The sequence below is a fragment of the Nipponia nippon genome, unplaced genomic scaffold (assembly GCF_047370975.1).
Source record: "Nipponia nippon isolate SJK-2023a ecotype South Korea unplaced genomic scaffold, ASM4737097v1 scaffold_2, whole genome shotgun sequence".
In the NCBI taxonomy this organism is placed as follows: Eukaryota; Metazoa; Chordata; class Aves; order Pelecaniformes; family Threskiornithidae; genus Nipponia; species Nipponia nippon.
The window spans coordinates 72,083,797-72,108,925 of NW_028262336.1; the positions used below are offsets into that span (position 1 = coordinate 72,083,797).

The window sequence follows — 25,129 nt, forward strand, 5'->3', positions numbered from 1 at the left end:
TCTGCAGTGCTGTTGGTGATTCCCACAAGTCCAGATGTTAGGAGACAAGAGGCAGTCCTATTAGCTGAATGCTTGTAAATATGTGCTTAGTCTCCACTCAGCTTCAATTTAAGCAAACTACCTTAAAACACCAGTGGAATTCAACAGGGGATGAATTCTCCTATAGGCGGGTACAGGTCTTTGCTAGAAGGCTGAACAAGTGCTAGTCCTTGCAGCCTTCCATACATACCATATTGTGTTCTAATTTGATCACAAAAAAAAAAAACAAAACAGTAGTATGAAGAGCTTGGTCAAGACCCTGAGCTCCAGGCAGGGTTAAACATAAAATGTAAATCTGGACAATTCTTTATCAACATAACAACCTCAGCTCACTAAAGACTGAGACAGTATTTTACATCTGTATATATGAATCTTCTAACACGTTAATGTATCTTTACAAATGTAAAAATGTGTGTTACTTAATTTTTGCATTCTTCTATAACATCTTCACATTCACAGGCCCCAGTTCTCCTGGGGCAATTTAACCACTCTGATATCTGCTGGAAGGGCAACACAGCAGGAAACAATCCAGATTTCTGGATTGCAGTGATGGTAACTTCCTAACACGTGTGAGCTGATGAGGGCAGGTGTTCTGGCTGGACCTCATACTTAGAAGCAAGGAGGAACTGGTCAGGTTTCGAGGTTCAGGGACAGTCTTGGTTGCAATGACCATGAGATTGTGGAATTCAGGATGCTGCAAGGAGGGAACAAAGCCAAAAGACAGGACCACAACCCTGGTGTTCAGGAGAGCAGACTTTTTCATGTTCACGTATCTGCTTGGAAGAATCCCATGAGGTACAGTCCTAGAGATAGGATGGTCCAGAAGAGCTGGTTGATTTTCAAGGATCTCCTCCTCCAAGCTCAAAAATGATTCCCTTCCAAGTGCAGGAAATCAAGCAGATGTGGCAGGAGGCCCACATGGATGAACAAGTAGCTCTGGCCAAAACTCAAAAATAAAAAGGAAGCATACAAGAGGTGGAATCAGGGCCAGGTGGCCCAGGAGGAATACAGAGATTCTGTCTGAGACTGGAGAGCTAGGGTTAGGAAAGCCAAAGGCCGCGTGGAGTTGAATCTGCCAAGGGGCATGGACAGCAACAAGAAGGGCTTCTGCAGATACACGAGCAGCAAAAGGAAGACTAGGAAAAATGTGGGTCTGCTGCTGAATGGGTTAGGGGATCTGGTGACATGGAAATGGTTGAGGTACTCAATGCCTTTTTCACCTCTGTCTTGATGAGTAAGACTGACCTTCAGGAATCCCGAGCCCCTCAGACTCATGAGAAGGTCTAGAGCCATGATGACATACTCTTGGTGGAAGAGGATTGGGTTAAGAAATATGTAAACAAAGTGGACATACAGATGTCTGTGGAATCTCATGGGATGCACCCATGATTGCTAAGGGAACTGGCCAATGTTATTGCAAGGCCATTCATGATTCATCAACATCCTCTTTAATGATCTGGATGATGGCACAGAGTGCACCTTCAACAAGTTTGCAAATGATAGAAAACTGGGAGGAGCAGCTGATACACCAAATGGTTGTGCTGCCATTCAGAGGGACCTTGATAGGCTAGGGAGCTGACTACACAGGAACCTCACGATGTTCAACAAAGGGAAAAGCACAGTCCTACACTGAAGAAGGAATAACTGCATGCACCAGTACAGGCTTGGCACCAGCCAGCTGCTGTTCAGCAGAAAAGGCCTTGGGGGTCCTGGTGGGCAACAAGTTGAACATGAGCCAGCCGTGTGCTGTTGAGACAAAGAAGGCCTACAGCTCTCTGGGCAGAATCAGGAAGAGCACTGACAGCAGACTGGGGAGGTGATCCCCCTCTACTCAGGCCTGGTGAGGCTGCCTGGCATGTTGTATCCAGTTTTGGGCTCCTCAATACAGGAAAGATGTGGACATACTCAACTGACTCTAGCAGATGGCCACAAAGATTATAAAGGGGCTGGAGCATCTTTCATATGAGGAAAGACTGAGAGAGCTGCAACTATTTAGCCTCAGGAAGAGATCTTATCAGTATGGAAAAATACCTGATGGGAGGAAGTAAAGACCATGCAGCCAGGCTCTTCCTAATAGTGTCCAGTGGTAGGATAAGAGGCAACGGGCACAAACTAAAACACAAGAAATTCCGTTTAAACATGAGAAAAAACTTTTTCACTGTAAAAACACAGGACGAGGTTGCCCAGGCAGGCTGTAGAATTTCCATCCTTGGAGGTACTGAAAACCTGACCGGATGTGATCCTGAGTATCCTTCTCTAGGTGACGCTGCTTTGAGCAGAGGGGTTGGACTAGATGATCTCAAGAGGCCCTTTCTAATCTCAGAGATTCCATGATCTTATTTTTCTTCTGTCTCCCAGTGGGACATTGTCTAATTTTGAACATCTGAACACAAGAAAATGCTGTTTCATTGTGAAGATGGTCAACAGTGGAACAGGTTGCACAGGCAGGTTGTGGAGTCTTTATCTGTCGAGATATTCAGACCCTGACTGGACACAGTCCTGGAATACCTGTTCTAGCTGACTCTACTTGAGCAGGCAGGGGTAGACTAGATAAACTCAAGAGGTCCCTTCCAACCCTAATAATTATGTGATTCTGTGAATATAAACCGGTACAGGCACACAGACTCTTTAGGAAGAAGTTGAGAAGAGGCAGAGTCCTTCTATATTTTGAGTTTAATTTTTCCTGAAATTTTGTCAGGTGCTTTTACATATAAACTCAGGAGCAAATGAAAATGGCCTTTTCCAATGTGAACACAACTTAAATTTACACACAAACACAAAGAACCATAATGCTGCATAACTTCCTTATGTTGTGTTTGCAAATAAGCATTAAAGACATAAACTGTATTACTTGTGAAAGATTGTAAAAAAATATAGATATTAGTGACCATTCGTTCACAAATGGTTTAATGTAAAATAACACTACATTCTGCCTGTTTGACTCTAGCTTCTACTGGAACAGCTGTGGCTGGCCCAGTGAGGGTAGTGGTTAAGTTTTCAGGGTAAATCATAAGTCCACGCTCTTTGTGGTGGGAGCCTAGATGTTAGTTCTTTGAACTTCTGGCATACCTCTTGCCACTACTGTTCTGGCAGCTCATGGATATAAACTCCTGGGCAGTGCTGCATGCCTCCATTTCTCTTTTCTCTTGTGAGATTGCAGCAGCAGTGACACAAAGCATTAAGTGCACAGATTCATGAATTATCTGTGAAGTACTTCATAGTTCATTGGCCGAGATGTGCATATCTACTATATGTAGATATGTTTTATACTTTTAGGCAATAGTTTGACATCAGATGAATCCCATATTACTTGTCTTTCTTGAGCAAAAGCGATGCAAAAGATAGATACAATTGATGTTACTTGTTCCTGAACAATAAGTCATTAAGATCTGCATGAATAAGTCATAACGAAAGAGTATTAACCAAGGGCAACTGAGTAGTTAGAAGTGCAGTTTATGCTTTAAAAACATACTAAAGGAATAGATATCATATTAAATTATAAACCTTCAGTAAGTAGTCAACTGGCAAATAAAAAAGTGAAAAGTAAAAAAAAAAAATCCCAACTTGCACATATAAACCAGTTGAAGAAATATATATTAGAATATATTTTAAAGAGCAATAAATTACAATCATGTAAAGAAGCTTTATAGAAACATATTATTATAGCTGATTATGTTTTGACAATGTAATAAAACGTCATAATTCGTGTGGTTTGACTCATTTTGATGATAAAATTCTCTTTTTCTTTTGCAGAAAATGATGAGGTCATCCGTGTTTCATATGTTCATACTAAGCATGGTGGCTGTAGATGTGATTGTTGCTGCTAGTAACTACTACAAAGGAGAAAATTTTAAGAGACAATATGATGAATTTTACCTAGCTGAGGTGAGTATGCTGAAGTGACTATCTGGATATTTTTCAAGATAAGCTAAAGCAGAAAATGTGAATGTCAAGCACATTTTAGTGTGTAATTTTTTTATTCCCTTAAGCATTCCAAGAATTCTTTGCTAACTTGTTCAAGTTCCTCTGTCTGACAATGGCTGACAGCCCTATCTTACAACCTTTGAAAGGTAATTTCCTCAAACAAAATGTCAGCAGTAATGAGCTGAGGCTTAAGTATAACATCTGCAGGCAATGCATGGCTGTTGAGTTGCTATCTTTCTCTAGCAGGAGTGTAACATCCAGAAGAATTTAACTTCAAAAAAATTGACAAAACATGGTCTTTAAAGAATATAGTACTTCTTCCTAAATCATCTTTATTCAACATACACTTAGCTGCAAGAAGGTCCTTAAGCATAACCAAAATAGTGTTGCAAATAACCTGGCTTCAGGAACCTCAAGAGCACACAGCAAAAAAAAACATTTATTCAGTCATGAATTTGGTGAAGGAGGAGGCTATGCTCCTGAACCAGTGAAGTGGAGGTAAAAAGTTTCTTTATAAGTGACATTCTGGCAGGGAGCCTGCTCGAGTCATTAGCTTGTCAAGGATTTTACTGTAGAGCATGCACTAGAGATCCTAGAACCTTGCCTACATGTCTTTTTACTACTATTTAAGTCAGCCTAAAAAAAAAAAGAATACTTGAAGTCTTTGGTACTAATGTACAGACATAGCTTCAAATAGATATTTGTTTTTCCTGAATCAAGAGTGAAATTAGTATTGTAGCATTCTTTATTAAAAATGCTTCTTTCCATGGGCACTGTGAATTGTCACTTTAGCTGAGTATAAAGCCACCAGTGCTGAAATTCACTGAGATCATTTCTCTGAAAGTGTTCATCACGGTTGCCTGGATTGGGCACATGTCTATGGTTACTGCAGTTTTCCTGGCTTCAATAATTACACAGGCCTCTTTTGGAGCCGGAGGGAACGTTCTTAGGGTAGAGCGCATGATAGCAGTATATTCCTTGTGATTCCTCTGCCATTGGTATTGCCTTGTTGCTGGAGGAATTACAAGTCAAAAAGTTTGACGATTTGTACTCTTGGGGTTTTAAATGTCTATATACATTTGAGAGTCAGGCTCAGGTGCCTGACTTTAAACCCTTTAGTCCATAAGATAATGATGCTTTATGAATCTCCCTTTTATGAAGGAGGTTGAGTTCATGCCCATTTTTTTAATTTATCTTAGTTTTAGAATTTGTGTCTGATCTCTTAAAATCTTACGAAGCTCAGACATCATTTTACAAAAATGAAAGCAAAGAAAAGTTAAAGGTAGCACCAGAGTCCAAACCCTCAAAAAAGTGCAGACTGTAGAGACATCAGTGCTGCATCATGCTCTGTTGTCTCTCATGCCGCTGGAGATAGCTGTAGTTTGTATGAACATTGAGTAATGTTGGCCCAGCCAACAATTACAAGAGTAATTTTGAAATGTATTATCTTTATTTTATCTCAAGTTCTGAGCATATTTGAAAAACAACATGAACGTGAAAGAGGATGATCCTGGGAATAAGACATCAGAATAAAACCAACAAATGGTGGATTGCCTTATAACACCCCCCACCGATTTGAGGACAGAAGTGAGGACAGGAAAACTCATTTTAATCTCTGTCATGGTTTAACCCTGGCAGGCAGCTCAGCCCCACACAGCCACTCGCTCACTCTCCCCCAGTGGGATGGGGAGAGAATCACCAGGGTAAAAGTGAGAAAACTCATGGGTTGAGATAAAGGCAGCTTAATAGGTAAAGCAAAAGCTGCACACGCAAGCAAAGCAAAATAAGGAGTTCATTCACTACTTCCCATGGGCAGGCAGGTGTTCAGCCATCTCCAGGAAAGCAGTGTCGTGTGTAACAGTTACTTGGGAAGACAAACGCCATCACTCCAGACATCCCCCCTTCCTTCTTCTTCCCCCAGCTTTTTGTTGCCGAGCACAACGTCATATGGTATGGAACGTCCCTTTGGTCAGTTGGGGTCAGCTGTCCCAGCTGCGCTCCCTCCCAACTTCTTGTGCGCACCCAGCCCGCTCACTGTCGGGGTGATGTGAGAAGCAGAAAAGGCCTTCACACTGTGCAAGCACTGCTCAGCAATAACTAAACCATCCCTGTGTTATCAATGCTGTTTTCATCACAAATCCAAACCAGCACCATACAAACTACAATGAAGAAAATTAACTCTATGCCAGCCCAAACTAGTAAAATATCCTAGGCTGGAAACAAATAATTAAGTCAGCATTAAAGCCTGAGATCATGAACTTTTCATGGTAGGCATTTTTGCTTTATGCCCAGGATACAGTGAGTGGAGCCTGGATTCCTAACAAAGTAACATTAATTCTATTTATATTCAAAACAGGAAACGCTGCATGTGCTATTTCTATTTTGGCACTGAACATATAGTATAATTATGCTTTTATTAATCAGTGCTAGAAACACTCTCTTCAACATCTATTTCAAGTGTAGGGTTTGTTTTTTTTTCCTAACAGAAATACTTGCCAGGGTTTAATAATTCAAGATGAGTAGCTCATGTAGACCAGTGTATTGTAATTCTGTCCTATAAGCAATGTCTGGTTCTTTAAAGATATATTTTTCTGTCTCTGCATAGCTTAGATTATTGATTTATTAGTGGGGACGTTGTCAGAAAACTCACTTCTTTACATTCTACATGTTTACATTTCTAAGTATATAAGGTAAATTAGTTTGGAATAGAGAAAGGTATTTTATTTGTTTGTAAGGCATACTCTTTTGATGTCCATTTGTTATTTTTTTTTTTACCTGTGATGCTTTTACGAGGAACACTCTAAAAATCAAACAAGAACAAAAACCTAGTATCTTATAGGAGGAGGTATGAAATACAGTAGCAGAAGAGCAGAAGAGTAAAAAAAAATCCTGGGAGAGAGGGGAAATTGATAAACTCATTTATTGTGAAACTTGTTCTTTGCAGCACAGGGCATACAAAGAAATCGTTTTTAAGAGCCTTGAAGAGGCTGAATACTCAAACAATGCGGATTATTCCACAGTGGCTGGTTTGTTTCCTTGGTGAGGGAGACTGGTTGGAGCAGGGTGCACTGCTGTTGCTCTGTATTTTCCATTAGACTAGGCTGCAGAAAGCTTTCCCTTCAGAGGGAGCTTACTTGAGCAGCCAACAGCATTGGGGATTCCCTTTGCTAAAGGAAATAGCCAGACAGATTACAGCAAACATATCTGGCTTTCTGATACGTTTTCCAGAAGTCATTTTGGAAGCTGCTGGCCTTAGGAGCAGACACGGTCTAATAAAATAGCTCACTCAGTCCATTCTGTGGACCACACCTTGTAGTGGCCTAGAACTGTAGAAATACATCCACTTAAATTCAGTAGACAAACCTTAAGTGAAGTTACTGAGAGAGAATCATAGAATCATAGAATGGTTTGGGTTGGAAGGGACCATAAAGATCATCTGGTTCCAGCCCCCCTGCCATGGGCAGGGACACCTTCCACTAGACCAGGTTGCTCAAAGCCCCATCCAGCCTGGCCTTGAACACTTCCAGGGATGGGGCATCCACAGCTTCTCTGGGCAACCTGTTCCAGTGCCTCACCACTCTCATAGTGAAGAATTTTTTCCTTATATCTAATCTAAATCTACCCACTTTCAGTTTAAAGCCATTACGCCTTGTTCTGTCACTACATGCCCTTGTAAAAAGTCCCTCTCCAGCTTTCTTGTATCCCCCCTTCAGGTACTGGAAGGCTGCTACAAGGTCTCCCCAGAGCCTTCTCTTCTCCAGGCTGAACAACCCCAGCTCTCTCAGCCTGTCCTCATAGGAGAGCTCTGCCTCTGCAAAAAAGTGTTAAGGGGCTACTGGTAGAAGTTAATGTTGCTGAAGGCGGCATTAATACCATAAAACTTCCAGGTGACTGAATGGGCGGTAGCCCTCAGAGGAGCAGCCCTTTTCTGGTAGCTTCTTTTTAGCCTCCCCAAAGAAAAATTGGCAGCCTGGTGGAGGGTGGCTGCTCGAGTGTTACACCTGCTTTTTCTGTGTGGGTCTGCTCTGGCTTCTTATGAGTTTGCCTTTCCCCTGTCTCTACAGCAATGAAAGGAGTGATTTCGGTTTTAAAAAAGTCTATAAAATTGTATTACATTTCACACCTAACAAAGAGTTCTAGTCAGTTATTTTGAATCTTCTCCTGTAATTAATTACAAGGAAGGAAAAAAACACAAGCTCTGTCAGCAGGAAGACAGGTGTATAAATGTAATCAGATGTTATGCAAACCATTTGATACATTTTTAAGTACTAGTGGTTTGAATTCATTTGACAAGCATGTAAAATGCAAATGATCCCGCCCACACATTTTTAGAATAAATTAAAATACACTTAACATCGTATTTGTTAGTTCTTGTCCTAATAGGAAGCCTGTGTGCTCTGAAGTATGTGTGTGTGTATTTAAATGGCGTTGTTACTCCACCTGCTCTGAAGCTGAACTCCAGCTACTTTCTACCCACTGTTCCATTTTTCCTGATTTGCCCCTCTTATTCTTTCAGGACTCAGTTAGATGGTTTTTTTCCTTTAAAAGTGAGCTTTCATTTTAAAGATTTTGATAAAACATCTTCCTTGTGTTTCAGGTAGAGATTTTCATGTAAAGGGGTAATTTCTTCAAACTTGGCTCATTGTTCTCCCTGAGCTCTTTGAGCTACCAGAACAAGGGCTGAAAAGCTGGCCAGATACGTTCAAGAATATGAGCATGAAAGTGTCCCTACACTGTGTACATGGATCCCTGTACACCTGAAATCACACAAATATTTCTTAGTAGTATTTCTTTCCTAATGTAAAGACATTTTTTGAGAGCTCTGAAGCATTTCACCTTGATTTAATCATTCAGAGGACATTTGAAGCCTGATAACTATTTTGCATGCCTTGAGGAAGCCATATAATATAGCTGGTAGCACTGCTCATAAACAGCTGTGTGGACTAGGGGAATAAACATAGGACATAAACTTCAGTGTTTAATTTCCATCTCCGCTCCTGCTTGTGACAGTCCTGTACACATAAAATATGAGAAATTTTATTTAGCTATCACACAAAACCCATCTTTCATTTTGATAAATACATTTTTGATGGACTGGAGAGTTTAAATTTTAAATAATGTAAGTACTTAAGACAGCATCCCAGAGATTGTCACTGTCAGATTCAGGATTAAAATCTTATTCTCTAACTTTGTTATCCCCTGCCAAGTCCAGTAACCCTTATGGCCCACAGTCAATTAATCTCTCCATCTTAAAAGACTAATAATGCTTTTGCTCAAAGAAGGTTTGACCTGTATTTTGTTAATGTTTGCACAGCACTTTGGAAGTATTAGTTGTATATAGATGCTACCTAATGTTATTGCAGTGTCTCTTTTAAGCCCCAGAGTGTGTAAAGGGTCACAGACGAAAATTGCTGAGTCAAGGAAAACCATCTTTTCCATTGGGTTTCCTGGCTGTTGGGAAGTGAGGTTGAGAGTATCTCAGAGTATATATAGTGGTAAATTAAGAAGACAGGTGAGGAAGAAGTATGTCTAGCCAGAATGATTTTCAGTAGTGAGAGAAGAAAGAGAAAATAAATTTTGAAGATGTAAACCTATGCAAAATTGTCCCCCTTTTTTCAAGCTGAATGTCATGCATTTTAGTGTGTTTAGTGTATTTTAGGAGAGGCCTCTGGAAGAATCCCACGGTCATCCAATGCCTACGAGTAGATTTATTCCCCCATAATGTCCCACCTTACTCTCTTTGCTCAATTTCTTTAACACCGTCTCTTTTCAAAATTGTGAAAATTTACCAATTCTGGACTGAGTTTGAATTTCCGCTTTTTCTTAATTTGTTTTAATGCTTAAGCCCCATCACCCCTTTTTTACCTGTTTCAGCTGTCGTACTATGGATGTTTTAGAAAATCGAAGTAGCAATTTTCAAACAAGAGATCTTGAAATTTTCCTTTGTTCCTTAGATCTCTTAAAATTCTTCAGACAGCCCGTATGCGTTGCTTCACATTTTGAAAAAAATTCTCATCAAGTTTTTTTCCTTTTCATCTGTATACACAAAGTGAAAGGTCAGCTGGATGGATTTATTATTTCATGCCTTCCAAATTGTGGATCTACATGTCTGTGTTGAAACTTCAGAGAATTTCATAAAGTGTACATTTTAAGGAAGAATTTGAGCCAATATGAGGACATTTATTATATATTGTTTATTCTGTTTAGAGTATAAGTGTTTTTGTTAATATTATGGAGATCTTTATTTTTGCCATACAAAACCTTGATAGACATCATGACATAGAAACTTGTTAATTTAACTCAGTGTTTTGAACACATCTTTCTTGTTTTATATATTTGTCTAGGTTGCTTTTACAGTTCTGTTTGATTTAGAAGCTCTCCTGAAGATCTGGTGTTTGGGTTTCACAGGATACATCAGCTCATCTCTTCACAAGTTTGAGTTGCTGCTTGTCATTGGAACCACTCTTCATATTTATCCAGACCTCTATCACTCTCAGTTTACATATTTTCAGGTATGATCAGCTATTTTTACATTTTACCCTGTATACCAATTAAAAACATTACAACAACAATTCACTCTCGTTTACTTCCATTCTCAAACTACTGATATTCTCACAATATTGACTCATTTTGAGAAAATATTTAAAATAACAATTATGTCTGTTCTTAACTGTGTTTATTAGGTGGATTTACAGAAACAGGATTCTTTCTAACTTTGCTGAGAAGTCCTTTCTGTTTTCAGTAACTCCCATTTCTTATCTGAGCTACCCTTTTCGGTGTTCTGGATTAGTTTATTCACTGTCCTTCATTCAGCCTTAACCTTGCATACAGCTGTTTACAGCATCAGCTTCCTGTAGTGTCCACCACTGCTTTCCTGGCTTCTGTGCCTGAGGCCTCAGTACACTTGCTGTTGCTTCACCAAATCTTCATCTCTGTGACAGTCACATGCCTAACTCCAGTTATCGTGGGTCTTCTGAGGTCATTTCTCCAGAATCATCATGATCTTTGTTTTTATAGCTCTCCAACCATTCCTTATCTAGAGAGAAAGTGTGTTTATTGAGACTCTTCCTACATTTTCACTTTGGGGAAGAGCAGGAAGGAGAAACAAAGAAAGACTGATTAATTCAGACTTCTGATTCTTTCTCTGTCAGCCAGTCCAACCAATTCCCCATTCATACTCCTTGAAGTGCTTAGGGTTGCTCCAGTTGTGGGAGAAAGCACTGAGATTCATTATAATGTGCTATGTTCTACAGTGCTAAAGAAAGGGATTTTCTAAAAAAAAAATATTAAACAATTCATATCTGACCATTATTCAGCAATGGATTGGCATGTTGAATAATTAATAATCAATAAAGACAAATAATAAATTGTCAGACAGAGTCCTGTCAATAAATGTGATTAGCCATAGTGACACATATTGTAATCAAGTGAGTGTAATATGGGGGTAGAAGTCTCCCCGAGTATGGGTTGAAATATGATGGCCTTTTCAGACTTCTGCAGATGCCATCCTGTATTTTTTCTAAATGGTTCTACAAACCTTCTCAAGAAAGCTTTCAGGATGACAAATTATATTTTGCTTTCACCTGGTATCATTTGAAGACTTTTAGATGGTTATAGCTTTGATTTTGCTGTCCAAATATGTAAAATGTTGTTACTCAATGTGTCGTGATATTTCTAACCTGCAAGAAAGGCTGATCTGTCGGGAGCATGCCATTGCACTCTTGTGTCAGCAGCACACAGGAAACCTAGCTGGGAGCTCTCAGTTATAGCAGTTAGTAACTTAGTTAATAGTCAGTCCATATTTATTAGATAATTTCTTTCTAGAATTTTAAGTATAAATTATGAACTTGTTGGACTAAATAAGTAACATCATCACTAACTCATAGGATTGAAACTATAATTAAAATATAGCCAGATGTTGATAATAATAAGTCTTTTCTTTTTAATGGATTTAATTAGTTTCATGGGGGGGTGGTGGTGGTGTTTTTTGTTTTTTAAAAGTACTAGCTTTTATGACAGAAAATACTGGGATGTGATTTTTTTTTTTTCCAAAATATATGAGACACATACATTTTACAAGCACAAACACCTGCTGCAGTGAAAGATTTGGGTTGTATTTTGCAATCCAAATCCCCTAAGAGGGAAATGACAGTAAGGTTGGAAAATACTTTACCTTTGATATCAGTGTGTAAGGGAGGTATGTACCGTATTCCCCCGCAATTAAGCTTCTGGGCAAGCTAGATAACACGTTTTCAAATCAACCAAGGTCAAAAAGTCTTTTTCACATGGATACATCTTGACGTTAGGCAGATTTCCAGGCCTTTAGGTATTAATGATGACAGGTTAAATATGTTCCTTGTCAGCCAACAAAACAGATTACTGAAAATAGAAGTCTTATTTGACACATTCCAGGATAGCGAGTAGAAATATCATTTGGCTTATCTAGTCTTCTTTAGCATATATTTCAGTCTGCATTATTCATTGGTCTTTATCATTACCTTTTGCCAACACATCCTTTTCTCTTCACCACGTTGGCTATTGTCCACCTTCCCGCCTATCTTTCTTGCATTCGTTGTACATTCATTCAAAACACTTTGCAAAGCCCTCTGTGAAAGACTACAGCGAAGCACCATTCCGTGGCTATAACCTATAAAACACAAAATCAGTGGGGAAATGACAGAATTTGCATATTACTGCAGAGATCTGTAATGAACCGGCATAAAAGGGAGATTTAAACAGAATTTGACCTATACTGGACTGAAGAGATGGTATTGTATTTGTACTTGGGCAAAATATTGCTGAGGCATTTTCTGAATAAATATCATCCTTTTTAAGAGATGCAGCCATTCTTTGTAACAAAGCTGTGGTTTCTCTTCTTTATTTTTCATTTTGATTTGGTTTTTAACATATTTTTATATTCAGTCCAAATAGTGCACCTTCTGCAGCTCTTAAATTTAATACAATTTGCAATCCAATTACATAGAATGCATAAATGTTCATTAGAGTGTACTTTTGCTAGATTCAATTTGTCACCTAATGAAAATAAATGAAAAAAAAACAAATAGTATCAATAAGATTAGTGTGCTGCTTAAAGGTCAACTGCCTCTTGTTGATACTGATGTTATGTCGCTGCTTGTGCCACCATGAGTGGCAGAAATAGGAGGAACGGAGCTGTCAGCAGCTTTCCCAAGGTAGAGTCAGCAGTGAATGGGTCAGGAGTTCCACGCATGATCACAGTTCAGCCACCACTACTAATACTGAGAAGTGTCAAATATGTCAGTGGCATACAATGCTGTTGGCTCTGATATTGAGAAATGCCACCCAAAATTTCCCTTGTTGCATATAGTATGAAATAGCAAAATATGTTAATTACCAAACTTCCTAGGTTATACAGTACACAATGCCAAGCAATTTTGTCTTGGGTCACTGAAATGGAAAGATGACTTCTGGAAGAAGAGTTGGCAGTTCTTTATGTGAATAGGTAACCTGGTGTAACAAAAAACATAGAATCATAGAAAAATCTAGGCTGGAAGTGGCCTCTCAAAGTTCTCTCATCTAGCCTGCTGCTCAAAGAAGAGCTTCCTTCAAAGACTGTTCAGGACCTTGTCCATTTAGAATAAGTGTGAATTCAGTGATGATAATCAAAGTGGAGCAATTTACCTAGCACTGCAATAGATTCTCAGTTGCTAAACCTAGACTGATGTATTTTGACCTCTGCCTGAAGCTATTCTTATGTTTGGTAACACACTATAAACCTTTATCGGTTTATAATTCCACATTACCTTCAGATTTGCTGTCTGTGGTGTGTTTTGCCTATGTCTTTGTTCCCTTGGTTACCCCAAAAACAGCTTTACCCAATTGCATTTCTGTGATGACTGTTGGTGATTGGCGAGTTGATTATAGCCTTGGGGGCCTTGAGTATCCTCCCGTACCTGTACTCTCAAGACCTCTGCTGTTACCCATGCCTGCACACCTCCATGCTGCATTTTATGAAAGGGTCGTAATAGTTCATTCTATGCAAAATTACAGCTTGTTATTACTATATGTTAGAAAAAAAAAGAGATTTGTAATAATAAGCATTACACCACACAGTAGTAAAAAGCTAAGCAACAGACAAAGTAGGTTAACAGTTTCCTGGCCGTTAGGTAACTGCTGCTACTAGCTAAAACAAATCTTCAGGCAGGCCAAGATAAGTACAGACAAAGCCTGACAGGTTCCAGGGCTTGTGTTCTTAACCTAACACACAATTTGTGGTCAGTTACAAGCGGTGGCAACCTGATATTTACTGGGCTACAAGGCTGCAAGTCCCTTTTCGGCCTTGAAGTCTCTGATCCTGTGAAAAGTTGTTGATTAATGTAATAATCAAATAACTAATCAGTTCTGTTTTCTCTTGCTTTGCAGGTTCTTAGAGTAGTTCGGCTGATAAAGATTTCACCTGCTTTGGAGGATTTTGTGTATAAGATATTTGGACCAGGAAAAAAACTTGGGAGTTTGGTGGTGTTTACTGCCAGCCTTTTAATCGTAATGTCAGCAATCAGTTTGCAGATGTTTTGCTTTGTGGAAGAACTGGATAGATTTACAACCTTTCCACGGGCAAGTATAAAAAGCAGTGATTACTTATTGCTTGTTATTATTTTCTTACCATTGATCTATCATATTTGGTATTATATTAGCAGTCTTCCTTTCCTTCTAAGAACTATGGAGCAGTTTATCTCCATATGCATGGATAAAAGAATTGTAAGAGTCTTCCTGTAGTCCTTCAGTAGTGAAGTTTGTCTTTCTTTGGGTTAGGTGTTCTATTTCTGCCATTGAGGGAACACATAGAAATTTTATGTATGCACCCCGATGATGACACAACAAAGCATAAGGCTTAATAGTAGTCTAGCATGCTACAGAAAGACAATTCATGTTTGCAATCGTGAATATTAGGCACAAAATGTTTATAAAACATGTTGTCTACACATGATTTATATCTTCATATTATGAAAGTGGTTGTTCTTGATTTGTACAGGAATGCTTGTTTTACACAGGGTTATAAAACCTGTCTGCATTGACAAAATAAGTGTTTGCCTTTTGGGTATATATAATGGATATTTATGGGCATTGCGTTAATTTAGAACAGAACATTGAAAATCAGTGGGAATTGGAGCTAATGTATTTATTGAAGCACACTGTTCTGGATGAAAATACTGCCATTTCTTTAATAATGGATTGAACTGAGTGTACATGGATTGGTTCCAGTCACAATTTATTTGTTTCTGTCATTCCAGCTTGGTTATCCAATGTATCTATTTTAGTGAAAGTGCATTGGTTGGAACAATTAAATAACAATGAATAAGACAGCCTCAAGGGTCATGCATTTAGCAAACAAAAAGGCTAGGCAACAATTTGTAATTATCAACCTGGACCTGATGTATGGGAAACTAGCCATCAAATGTAAGACAAAAAATACCTACCCACAGGGAATAATGTAACATCATGCTTTCTATTTCAGAAAACGTACTTAGCAAAGAAGCCAGTAGGATCATTAAGAATTCAGTATAATTCATTTTTGAAATGCTGAAGAAAGCAGAAAGAATATAATAAAACTTAAGCTTTTCTAATGAAGTCAGGCCTCTGTCTCTAAATTAAGCGATAGTACCACCATATTGTATGCCCAACTCTCCTGTATAACTTCTGAAAAAACCTTCCAACTGCAAGTTTGAAGTCATTGTGGAATTTGGTTTTAGAATTATTTTTATTATTTATGCAAAATGGCAATGACATTCTGGAAAGAATTATTGTAGTATAATTAAAACAAGACAAATTTACAACCACCTGCACATTTTAACTAGATAAGTTGGTGTAAGCATCTGAGAAAGATCATCATGCAGGAAAACATTGCCAAAATATATCAAGATGTTAGTGAAGTCTTAAATTATTTTGGACATTTCAATCTGGGACCATTTAGGCCTCAGAAGGACCTTTCATATTGAATTTTAACAGATAGATGTATATACTAAAATACATGTTTGAAGAGTGAGAAAATACCTACTCCAGTAAATAATACAGTTTTTTTACAAACAGAAAATATCCAAACTTGTTTTCTATTTTCTGACTTAAGTTTTGGAAAAACAGAAGACCTGTTACCAATAATAAAGGAGTGTTCCCGCAATACTGAATTGAAATATTTTTAATACTTTTTATATGATAGCCAGAAGCAATAGTCTCCTTATTTTTTAGTTACTATTTATTTGTATACATATTCACCTCATTATGAATGTTTCAGAAGTATACTTTATAGTATGTGGTTTCTTTTTGTAGTTTTCTAATGAAACATCGCTTAATACGGTAATAGCGTTAGTGAAAATTTTGTACTCAAAAATTGTGATTGATGGTGTGAGTGATGGTGTCCTTCGAAGGAGCAGGGGTTGGGAGATTCCCGCCAATGTTGTCTGCTCTGAATAAAGACCACTGAATCAGTTTACAGTAAGATAATTATAAAATATGTGATTTTGGGGGTTGCCTGGAATGTATTATTTCAAAATGTGACTGAATAAATGCTTGCATTACTATATAACATAGGAGGTGGTGGGAGGTCTGCATTAGTAGAATTTGATACAATAAAATTTTAGAAGCTTACCCCTAAAGAAAAGTGAACCTAAAATGGCCAGTACTGTTGCTGTGGACTTTTTCCATTATAAATAGAGACAGGACAAGCACACTAACAAAAATGGTGACACCAGAGGCTAGATGTTGAGTTTGTACATTAAAGTGCCTTCTACACTGAAACAGACAAAACCTAAAATCATTTTGAAAACATAAGTGCTTTATAAGAAGGCACAGTATGGGTTTTGGAACAAGTAGACCTCCTCCTTTCACTAATGCCTCTAAATTGCATGTTTTCACATGGTTTCCTGACAACAGTCAATAGGCATAAGCTCAGTGTTGCCATGGCTACAAATTTCACCCTTCTTTTGGCTATTGCAACTTCCCAAATGGACTGGCTTTCTCTCTAATACTAAGTATAAAAATACAGAGGTTTGCTATACTGTTTCTAACCGATCCACCATCTCTATTTTTGCACGTCTTCTTGGGCTGCACATCCTGCGCCATGAGAAGGATGAGGGGCTGCTGGGCCCCCCAAAGAAGGAATGGGGGGGGGGGGGGGGTATATGTTCAAAGGCATCAGTGTAATGCGGCCGCTAAAAAATTTTAAAAATCACTGTATGGAAAACAAAACACGTTATTAGTGTCTCTGAGTTCCATGCCCTGGTTTCTCTTGGGGTTTGAGGCCATGTGCTGACTACTCGAAGTCTCAAGTTACAAAGCTGGGAATTCTGCTCTTCTTTTCAATGGGTCAACACAAGATGAAAGCCAGGCCCAACTGATCTCAGCGGCAAAAATCCCCCAGTCTTCAGCAAAACCGGGACTTCACTCCTAGCCTTGAGCTTGGAGGAAGCTCAAGTTGTGAAATGTTAGTTCAGCCTAAGCATCATCCATTAAAAAGTTGAACAATGTAGTCTTAATTCTCTGATGCAGTTACAATCTCCACATTTTTACAGGACGGCTACTCTTCTTGCAGGGTGTTATTGAGCACTCATGGCTATGTTAGGACAAAAAGCTATGTTTACACAGGTAGAACAGATTGCAAGCATTTCACAGCACTGGCGTAAATCTTTTTAGCTTAATTTGCAGGAGTAATCCCACTGATTGCAGGACTGCTTCCATGAATAAGGCCATTGGGATTTGGCCCATAATAGTTTATGGATAAGCAGCAGTTACAAGTCAAGTACATTATGACTGTAAGTAGTAATCTGTATGGTACCACCCTTGTAACAGTTGGACGAGATATCAGAACTGGCATTTCCAACGAACCTTTGCCAATCTTCCACTATAAATAAAAAGGTAGTTTGAATTCCATCATCAAAACAGCTAATTAAGTAATAGGGCATAAATACTCAAAGAAATTGACAGTCTTTTCTATAACACAAATTAATTCAGAAAATCACCATTTGCATAAATCTCCAAGTATCATCTTCACAGATGTTGATTCTGTCAGCTAGTTGCATTTCAAATTAATTTTAAAATAAACAGTGGGAAGTATACCTTTCAACTAAAAATAACTTGCTGCAAAAGAGATTGCTGGGTGCGAAGCACATACTCATTGTGCAGTGCCATATTTCTTAAAACATGTTTTCTCATATACTGGACTTTAATGTTATAATAAAATGTTTAAATTATACTGAAAGGCCATTTAATATAACTATAAGCTTTATGGGCAGCTGTCTTAGATGGAAGATTAGATTTTTATGATGTTAAAACAATGTCTTTTCCAAGTGAATCTAGTGCTTGTATTAATGAGGGGTCCACAACATAGTATTGGAGGTGTCTTTATACATTGAAGAATTAATTAAAATGTATCTTTTTAAAAAGCAATAAACCATAGTAATTTAGTGTGATTCAGAAGAAAGGATACTGCACTGGTTCAATTATCCAGTCCCTCAGGTGTTTTTAAAGCCAGCCGTAAGGCACTTACTGTCATGCCCACCTTAAGTTTCCGCAAGGAGTGTCACAGCAGTCAGGTACGACCGCCGCTGGCTCCGGACATGCTCTGGGTGCAGGGGAGCAGCGACTGCTGGGTTTAGCTTCACCTCCCCCTCACAAAGGGAAGCTGAGAAGCAGTGCTGGGCACTGATGGGCTGGTTGTCTTCTTCACCCTCAAGCACCACTGGCAGCTATAACGGAGGCTGAATTTGCTGCTTGTTTCACGCATGCTCCTCTGGCTACAGAAGGCTTGTCCTGAGCTAAAGATCTCCAATGTTTCCTTCTCTGCAGGTTTTGCACAGGGAGAGACTTGAGGTATTTTGCAGAGCTAGATAACACTTGTTGGTGTTTTGCTGGGGTTTTTTTGCAGGACCCTTATAATGATTTTTTGTAAGGAAAGGAATCACTGATACGAGGCTGCAATTTTGTGCAGTGTAAGGAGTCTGTGTGTGTGGTTGTGACGGGGGCACTAATTCAAAGGGGTCAGGTCCGAGGCAGGATTGGCCACGGGTCAGCAGCGTGCTAGTTAAGGCCAAGGTTACTGGCAGGAACATGCAAGTGGGGGGCACTGCGAATTCCAGCCCCTCTATTTGGGCGTTTCTAACACATGACATAGCAAAGATTTTAGCTGACATACAGGATTTACAGAAAAGTAGTTGTGAGCAGTTTTCTCTGCTGCTTCTAGTGTATGCTAGCTTTTGTTCTCTGCGGGATCTGTGTGTTCAAAGGACAGGTTGGGACATTACATTTGGTCAAGATGTTACTGATGCAGAAATTAAATTCTTAAGTTTCAATTCATCTCTCAGTTTGTGCAATTGCTCACTTGGATGCCTTGGTCTGTTCTATGTACACCTTAGCTTCACTTCTTGTGAGTGATTTGAACTTGTAGGCTTAACCACCTCTGAAAATTTGATTAGTGTGGTTTAATTCTGAAAAGCATCTGTAAAAATAGCTCTCAAACTCCTTGGTCTTAGCCTAACAGTGTGTTTATGCTTCTGTCTGCTTCAGAGTGCCACAGAACATAGCAGCAATAAGAAACCAAGCTGGATTCTTGTGTGGGTTTTTTGTGAGAGCCAGCAGGCAAATTTTTTACAAAACCCTTAGCAGCTACATGTTTGGGACCCCCCCTAACCAAGTGAAAATGCACAGTTCTTCCTCTGAACATGATCTAGAGGCCGCATGATCCAATTTTTGTACTTTAAAATGTGTACTAGTTATAATGGACAGAGGAGAAAAAGCTTTAGTCCTTGGATCCTTATCAGTGGTCAATGAAAGAGGGCCAGACACTGAGCTCCAGCACTGGCCTCCTGACGCTGACACTGCTTAGCTGTTAACTTTCTTCCTGCTTCCAGCAAACTCTCTCCGAGGCAATCCCTGGGCACGGGCAGGGGTATAGGTCTCTCCGGCTGGGTGCTCCAAGCAGGCAGTGCCTTTTACGCAGTGCCTTGCATAACAAGATGCACCAGATTAGATTGTCCCTGCCTTACTCAGCCCTCCGACACCACCCACGCAAGCTTTGCACTTGCAGGCCCTCCTTTCAAATTTTAAGCATATAGCATACACCCTTGATTTCACTATATGGAAACACTAGTGTGGCAAGCTATGCCACATCCTTACCATTACTTCAGATAGATGGAACCAGCTCCTTGTCACCAAATATTAATGATGTGTTATGGCCATGGGTACATCAGATAGGGCCAGGAGGAGATGCAGGACCAAGTGCTATATGCATGCACATGGACGATCTGCTCTAGAGTAAATTGGCCTACACTGCAGGGTAGAAATCGCAGCCTGGAGTGGACTCCCTTAAGGGTGTGGGTGTAACCGCAAGGGTCCTGTTTGCATTGGGAGAAACTGCTTAGAGAAGACATTGTTTTGTTTTAAAAACTCTGCAAACTTGATAAGGAGACCAAGCAAAGTACTTGCCTGTAGTTAATATTAGTAATATAAACTTGAAGTCTCCTCCCCGACTAGCTTTGCTAGCAGCTTTAAAAATTAATTAGAACCAATTCTATTGGTTTTGAAGCATGTAAGTTTATATATCTACGTGTTTTCAGCTTTTCCAGCATGCATTTGTGCTTAGGGTAAGTTGATGTGAAGGGTTCTCTAGGTACTGTTTTATCATGGGTGTGACAAGAAGAGTCCTTTTCTCCTTGCACCACATGCGTTACTGTGTTATCTGCTGTTGCTGGGGGTGTGAGGCACACTGAGCATAGACAAACACACCTTTATCACTGTGTCAACATTTTGAATTTAGGAATCCTATTATCTGGAAGCTGCATTGTTAATGTCTTCAGTTTCTAACACTTTTTTGTTATGTATTAAACTTCAGTAAGATATCAGCTTTGATCCTTGCTGTCTGGAAAGACAGTACCTTTGATGTCAGGCAAAAGCAAAAGAAACTTGTGCAACGGTTTGGCCTCATTGAGAGATTTAGGGCTATCAAGATCCACACTTTACTTTGATACCATAGTCAAACTTCTGTGGCTGAGGCAGATGACAGTCCTCAGCATGTGTGTATGATGTACCTGTCGTGCTCACACACTGGTCGTGTTGAGTTAGATTCTGGTCTATGTGCTGTAGGCTGAAGTTGGAGTTTCAAAGGTGTAAATACGGGTTCTAGGGCTTACCTGGATTCATATATTCCTATCACCAAAGACAGTTGGTTGAAACATTTCCATTATTCCCTCTATTTTTGACACGCATGTGTAGGGAAAGAATCTGACTGACTGAAACGGGTGTAAGAACTGTGACCTTGCCTTGTATTTGTTAGTCTTCTGTGGAATGGCTAGAATGCTTCTGCTGTTAAGATAATATAAATGTATCGTCACGTTTAATTATAATGGTTTATTATAGGTATATTTATAGAGAGATAACACTAAAGAATAATATTTATAGAGAGGTAACACTAAAGAATAAGCATAATCACAAAATTACAATACTGTATAACATTCAAAACAACGCGCTCTGATGCTAAGGATGTTTCTCCTATTTTGTCAGCCCTGGAGGAAACCAAAAAGTGCTTCATATGGGCTAATGGAGCTAGTACTATGCTTACAAGTTGCAGATTACAGTTCTGTCAAAGGTTAAGCTCCTTTATTTCTCCTTTAGCTCTGGAATAGCTTTTCACCTGACTTTACAAATTGATATATCTTTGTTTATTAAGATTTAAAAAACAAACCAAAACAGCTGTTCTGCTCTGCTGAATCAACTTGAGGAACATGTCTATAAAACCATAGTAATATAATTTTTGAATTGTTAATATGTTCATAAATCTTTTTCTTGCAGGCATTCATGTCAATGTTTCAGATTCTGACACAGGAAGGATGGGTGGATGTCATGGATCAGACACTGAATGCTGTAGGACATATGTGGGCACCAGTAGTTGCCATTTATTTTATACTATATCATCTTTTTGCTACTCTGGTAAGTTCTGACTTGCAAGTGTGCTGTGCTTTTCTTTGTTTTGAGTTATTCTCATAGCTCTTGCATTACTTATTTTTCTCCGCTGGTTAAAACTAATTGTGATGCTCATTTTCAGCATAGAGGGCTTTAGGATTAGTTCTTTGATGTGGCAGAATTTACCCTTCATGTGGCATAAGGTGGTGAGCCTTTGTTTTGATGTGAGATGTTGTTCTTCATAAGATCCAAGTCACACTGGTAGACTAATAATATAATTGTTAACTGTCTTGTACCTTCACAGTTCTGATGATTGCAGAGTGAAACAAGAGCTTTTATTTATCACGTAGAAATGGTCTCCTCAACTTCCATTGCATTCTCTTTGCAACAGTAATTAAAGTGAGAAATGTAAATCCTCAGGATGCAAACTCTTGACCAGAAATAACTGCTTTCCTGTTGTCTAATGCAAAATCAGTGTATGGAAAATATATTATATAGTATATCAAGCAATAAAAGGATGAGAATTAATAAAGCAGTTCCTGCACATGAATGGCAATGGGGATTATATCTAAATGCGTATCTGTATGCATTTCAAATGGGATGATTACAGTTTTGTATAGACCGTATGTCTATATGTATGTACTGTATGTACTGTATGTATACAGTTTGTATAGACAAAATGGTAAGGGAAACAGCTTTTTGAATATCCTGTATCAATAAGGACTTAGTACTGTATTTTGAGTACCAACACAAAGAAAATACCACAGTAAGGGGAATAACCATTTTAGCCACCCTTAATTCACTCCTAATTTCGCTCATTTTGTATTTTGTGTTCATTGCAGTTTTTGATGCTTTCATTCATATTTTTGCTTTCATCATTACATTTTCTTTCTTTGCTCAGCTGTCTGCTTATGTAAGGTACTAACTGTATTTATACACTCTCCATCAGTTTCCACCTACTTTTTTTACTTTGTCTGTCCTGTTTCACTTCTAAAGACTGAACGATCAGAGTGTAACTGGATGCAGCAGGTTCCTTCACATGGGTTGAAATCTGGACCACTTTATAAATGGCAGGAAAGGGCATTTAATTCTTTTAGAGCTGCTTAACCAAATTGAAGTATAAGCCAAACAAATGTATGTATCAGCAGATATATAGGACATGTAATTTGCTCGCAAAGATCAGAGGAGTCCTTGGGGTCTGGAAAAGCAATGCTTCTTTTCATGCTGAAGTGTTCTTTAAAACTCCTTGGGAAGTGGGGATAGAAAGCAAAAGGGAAGTGGGGTTTGGTCCTGGATTTGAAAGCAGTTACTGGTTAGAGAATCTTCTTGCTGTTTTTCTGATTTTTTGCCAAGAACACTGTCTGAACTGGAATCCATTTTTATCTCTTAGATGAGCATTAAGCAAGTCCATAAAGTAAATTAGTGTCAGGTGGCCTCTGTGCTAAAAATTCACACCTTAATTGAGAAGTAACTTAGCTGTAAGTGCAGTTTTAGTATTCTGCTTTATGTTTCATGTTTTGAAAGAGTCATCTGGGACTTCTCCATGTGTTTCCTCAAAGCACTTATTTTGCTGGGAGCAAAGTCACTTTTCTGTACACCATCCTCAGTTCTTTTACAGGGAAATTGCATTTAAGTACACGGTCCTTGTGTTGCTTCATAAGTGTACACATTCCTTCTCATTTACCTGTGCAAATTTTACATGGATGAAGAAACTCTGCTAAGACAACTTTGCAGAATTAGCTGACTTTACAAAGTTGTTAGTTTCTGTTCTAAGATCTTCCTCAGACCCTGGAAGAGAAAAGCTATGTAGCACAGAGTTGTCTGGAGGCAAAAGGAGCGTAAAGAAGGAAAATAATGTGGAAGTGGTGAAGGAGCACGAAAACGGTTGGGCTGCTGCTAAAACAAAAAAGAAGAGTTCTAAGAATAAACAGCCATCAGTGAATAACAAGAGTGAAGTCAAATGAAGAATGACTTTCATCAGCCAGAAGAGGGGGGAGGATTAGAATTGAGAAGTGATAATTGCAGGCATTTGGCAAAGCAGACTGTAGAGCCTTGGAAAGAAATGAATAGGTTTCACATCAGAAGGCAAAGAAAAGTTGAAGCTCAAAAAACAAAACCTCTGTTGGAAGCAAAGACTGTTATTAGTTGAGATGGCAGCAGAGGAAGTTAAACAAATAACAAGTTTGCATTTAATTTTTCTTTTGTGGTACATCGTCTTTGGTTCTTGTTGAAAAAAAGTGAAAAGGGAGTTAATGAAAGTCTTGATGCCTTGATACATATCTGTGCATGAAACAGCAAGGCTGTAAGTGATGATATATTTCATGAGTACTATATTTCATTTTAGTGTGAAACTGTGCTTCCTTAACTAGTATGCTCTGAGCTGCATGTACTCGAGTATCATAGAACGTATAAAGTATCTGAAGAAGAAAAACATCATACTGTAAAATCCTGACAGAATGATAGCAAAACTGTTCATCAGAAATTAGGGATCAAAGTAGTTTGTGCCAGGGATTATGTGTTTTATCAGAACTCTGTCTTGCTTTGCCATTCTGAAGGCCATCTTAACTTCCACTGTTCATAGTAGTCAGATCATTGAAAACTGTATGAGGTACTGTTTAAGTATGTGGCATATAATATGTCTTTTCTAACAGCTGCAGGAAATTCGACATATTGCTAAAGCCAGTTTCCTATTAAAAGAACATTTCTTTTTCTGAACACTAACATTTTATAAATTTATGGGTGGGAGTCCTTCCCGTGTCTTCTGTACCTTTATAGTTCATGAAGGAAAAGGGAATCCTGCTCTGGAACAAGGTCCAGACACCCAGCTCAGATGCAGACATCTGTGTTGGAATAGATGAGTTCCAAACTCTTTGTCTGGTATACTAAGCTACTTAAATTTCATCTTCCATGTAGGTGGGGAATAATTTTCCGGTATGACTGAATGACAGGTAAACTTACACTTCATTTACAACAGTGGTGGACAGATATGTCTGCTCTGATTGTCACTCAGTGGTCCACAGAAATATTTTAGGCCTGTAACTCTTTTAAAAGAGCTTAGATTCCTTCTGATATCTCTAGGAAATTGGTGCTTGCCTGTAGGAGCTCAGTATGTTTCAGGATATTTGCCTTTAACCTCAGAGACTTAAACCTTGGCAGTTGCTGACAGCTGTAAAGCTGTGTATATACAAATTTACTGCCTTAAGATGTAAGTTGTCTGAGGATATATGCTGAATGATGGTAT

At 38.8% G+C, this 25,129-nt stretch overlaps 1 protein-coding gene across 2 annotated transcripts in view; it reads left to right on the plus strand.

Moving 5' to 3' along the window:
• Positions 1-25,129, plus strand: part of NALCN (sodium leak channel, non-selective) — a 246,181-nt gene that overhangs the window by 117,958 nt on the left and 103,094 nt on the right. For both annotated transcript variants that reach the window (XM_087758313.1, XM_087758314.1), the window contains exons 11-14: positions 3,793-3,924; positions 10,308-10,475; positions 14,365-14,556; positions 21,778-21,915. In XM_087758313.1, the coding sequence (XP_087614439.1) occupies positions 3,793-3,924; positions 10,308-10,475; positions 14,365-14,556; positions 21,778-21,915 (630 nt within the window). The remainder of the gene's footprint in view (positions 1-3,792; positions 3,925-10,307; positions 10,476-14,364; positions 14,557-21,777; positions 21,916-25,129) is intronic.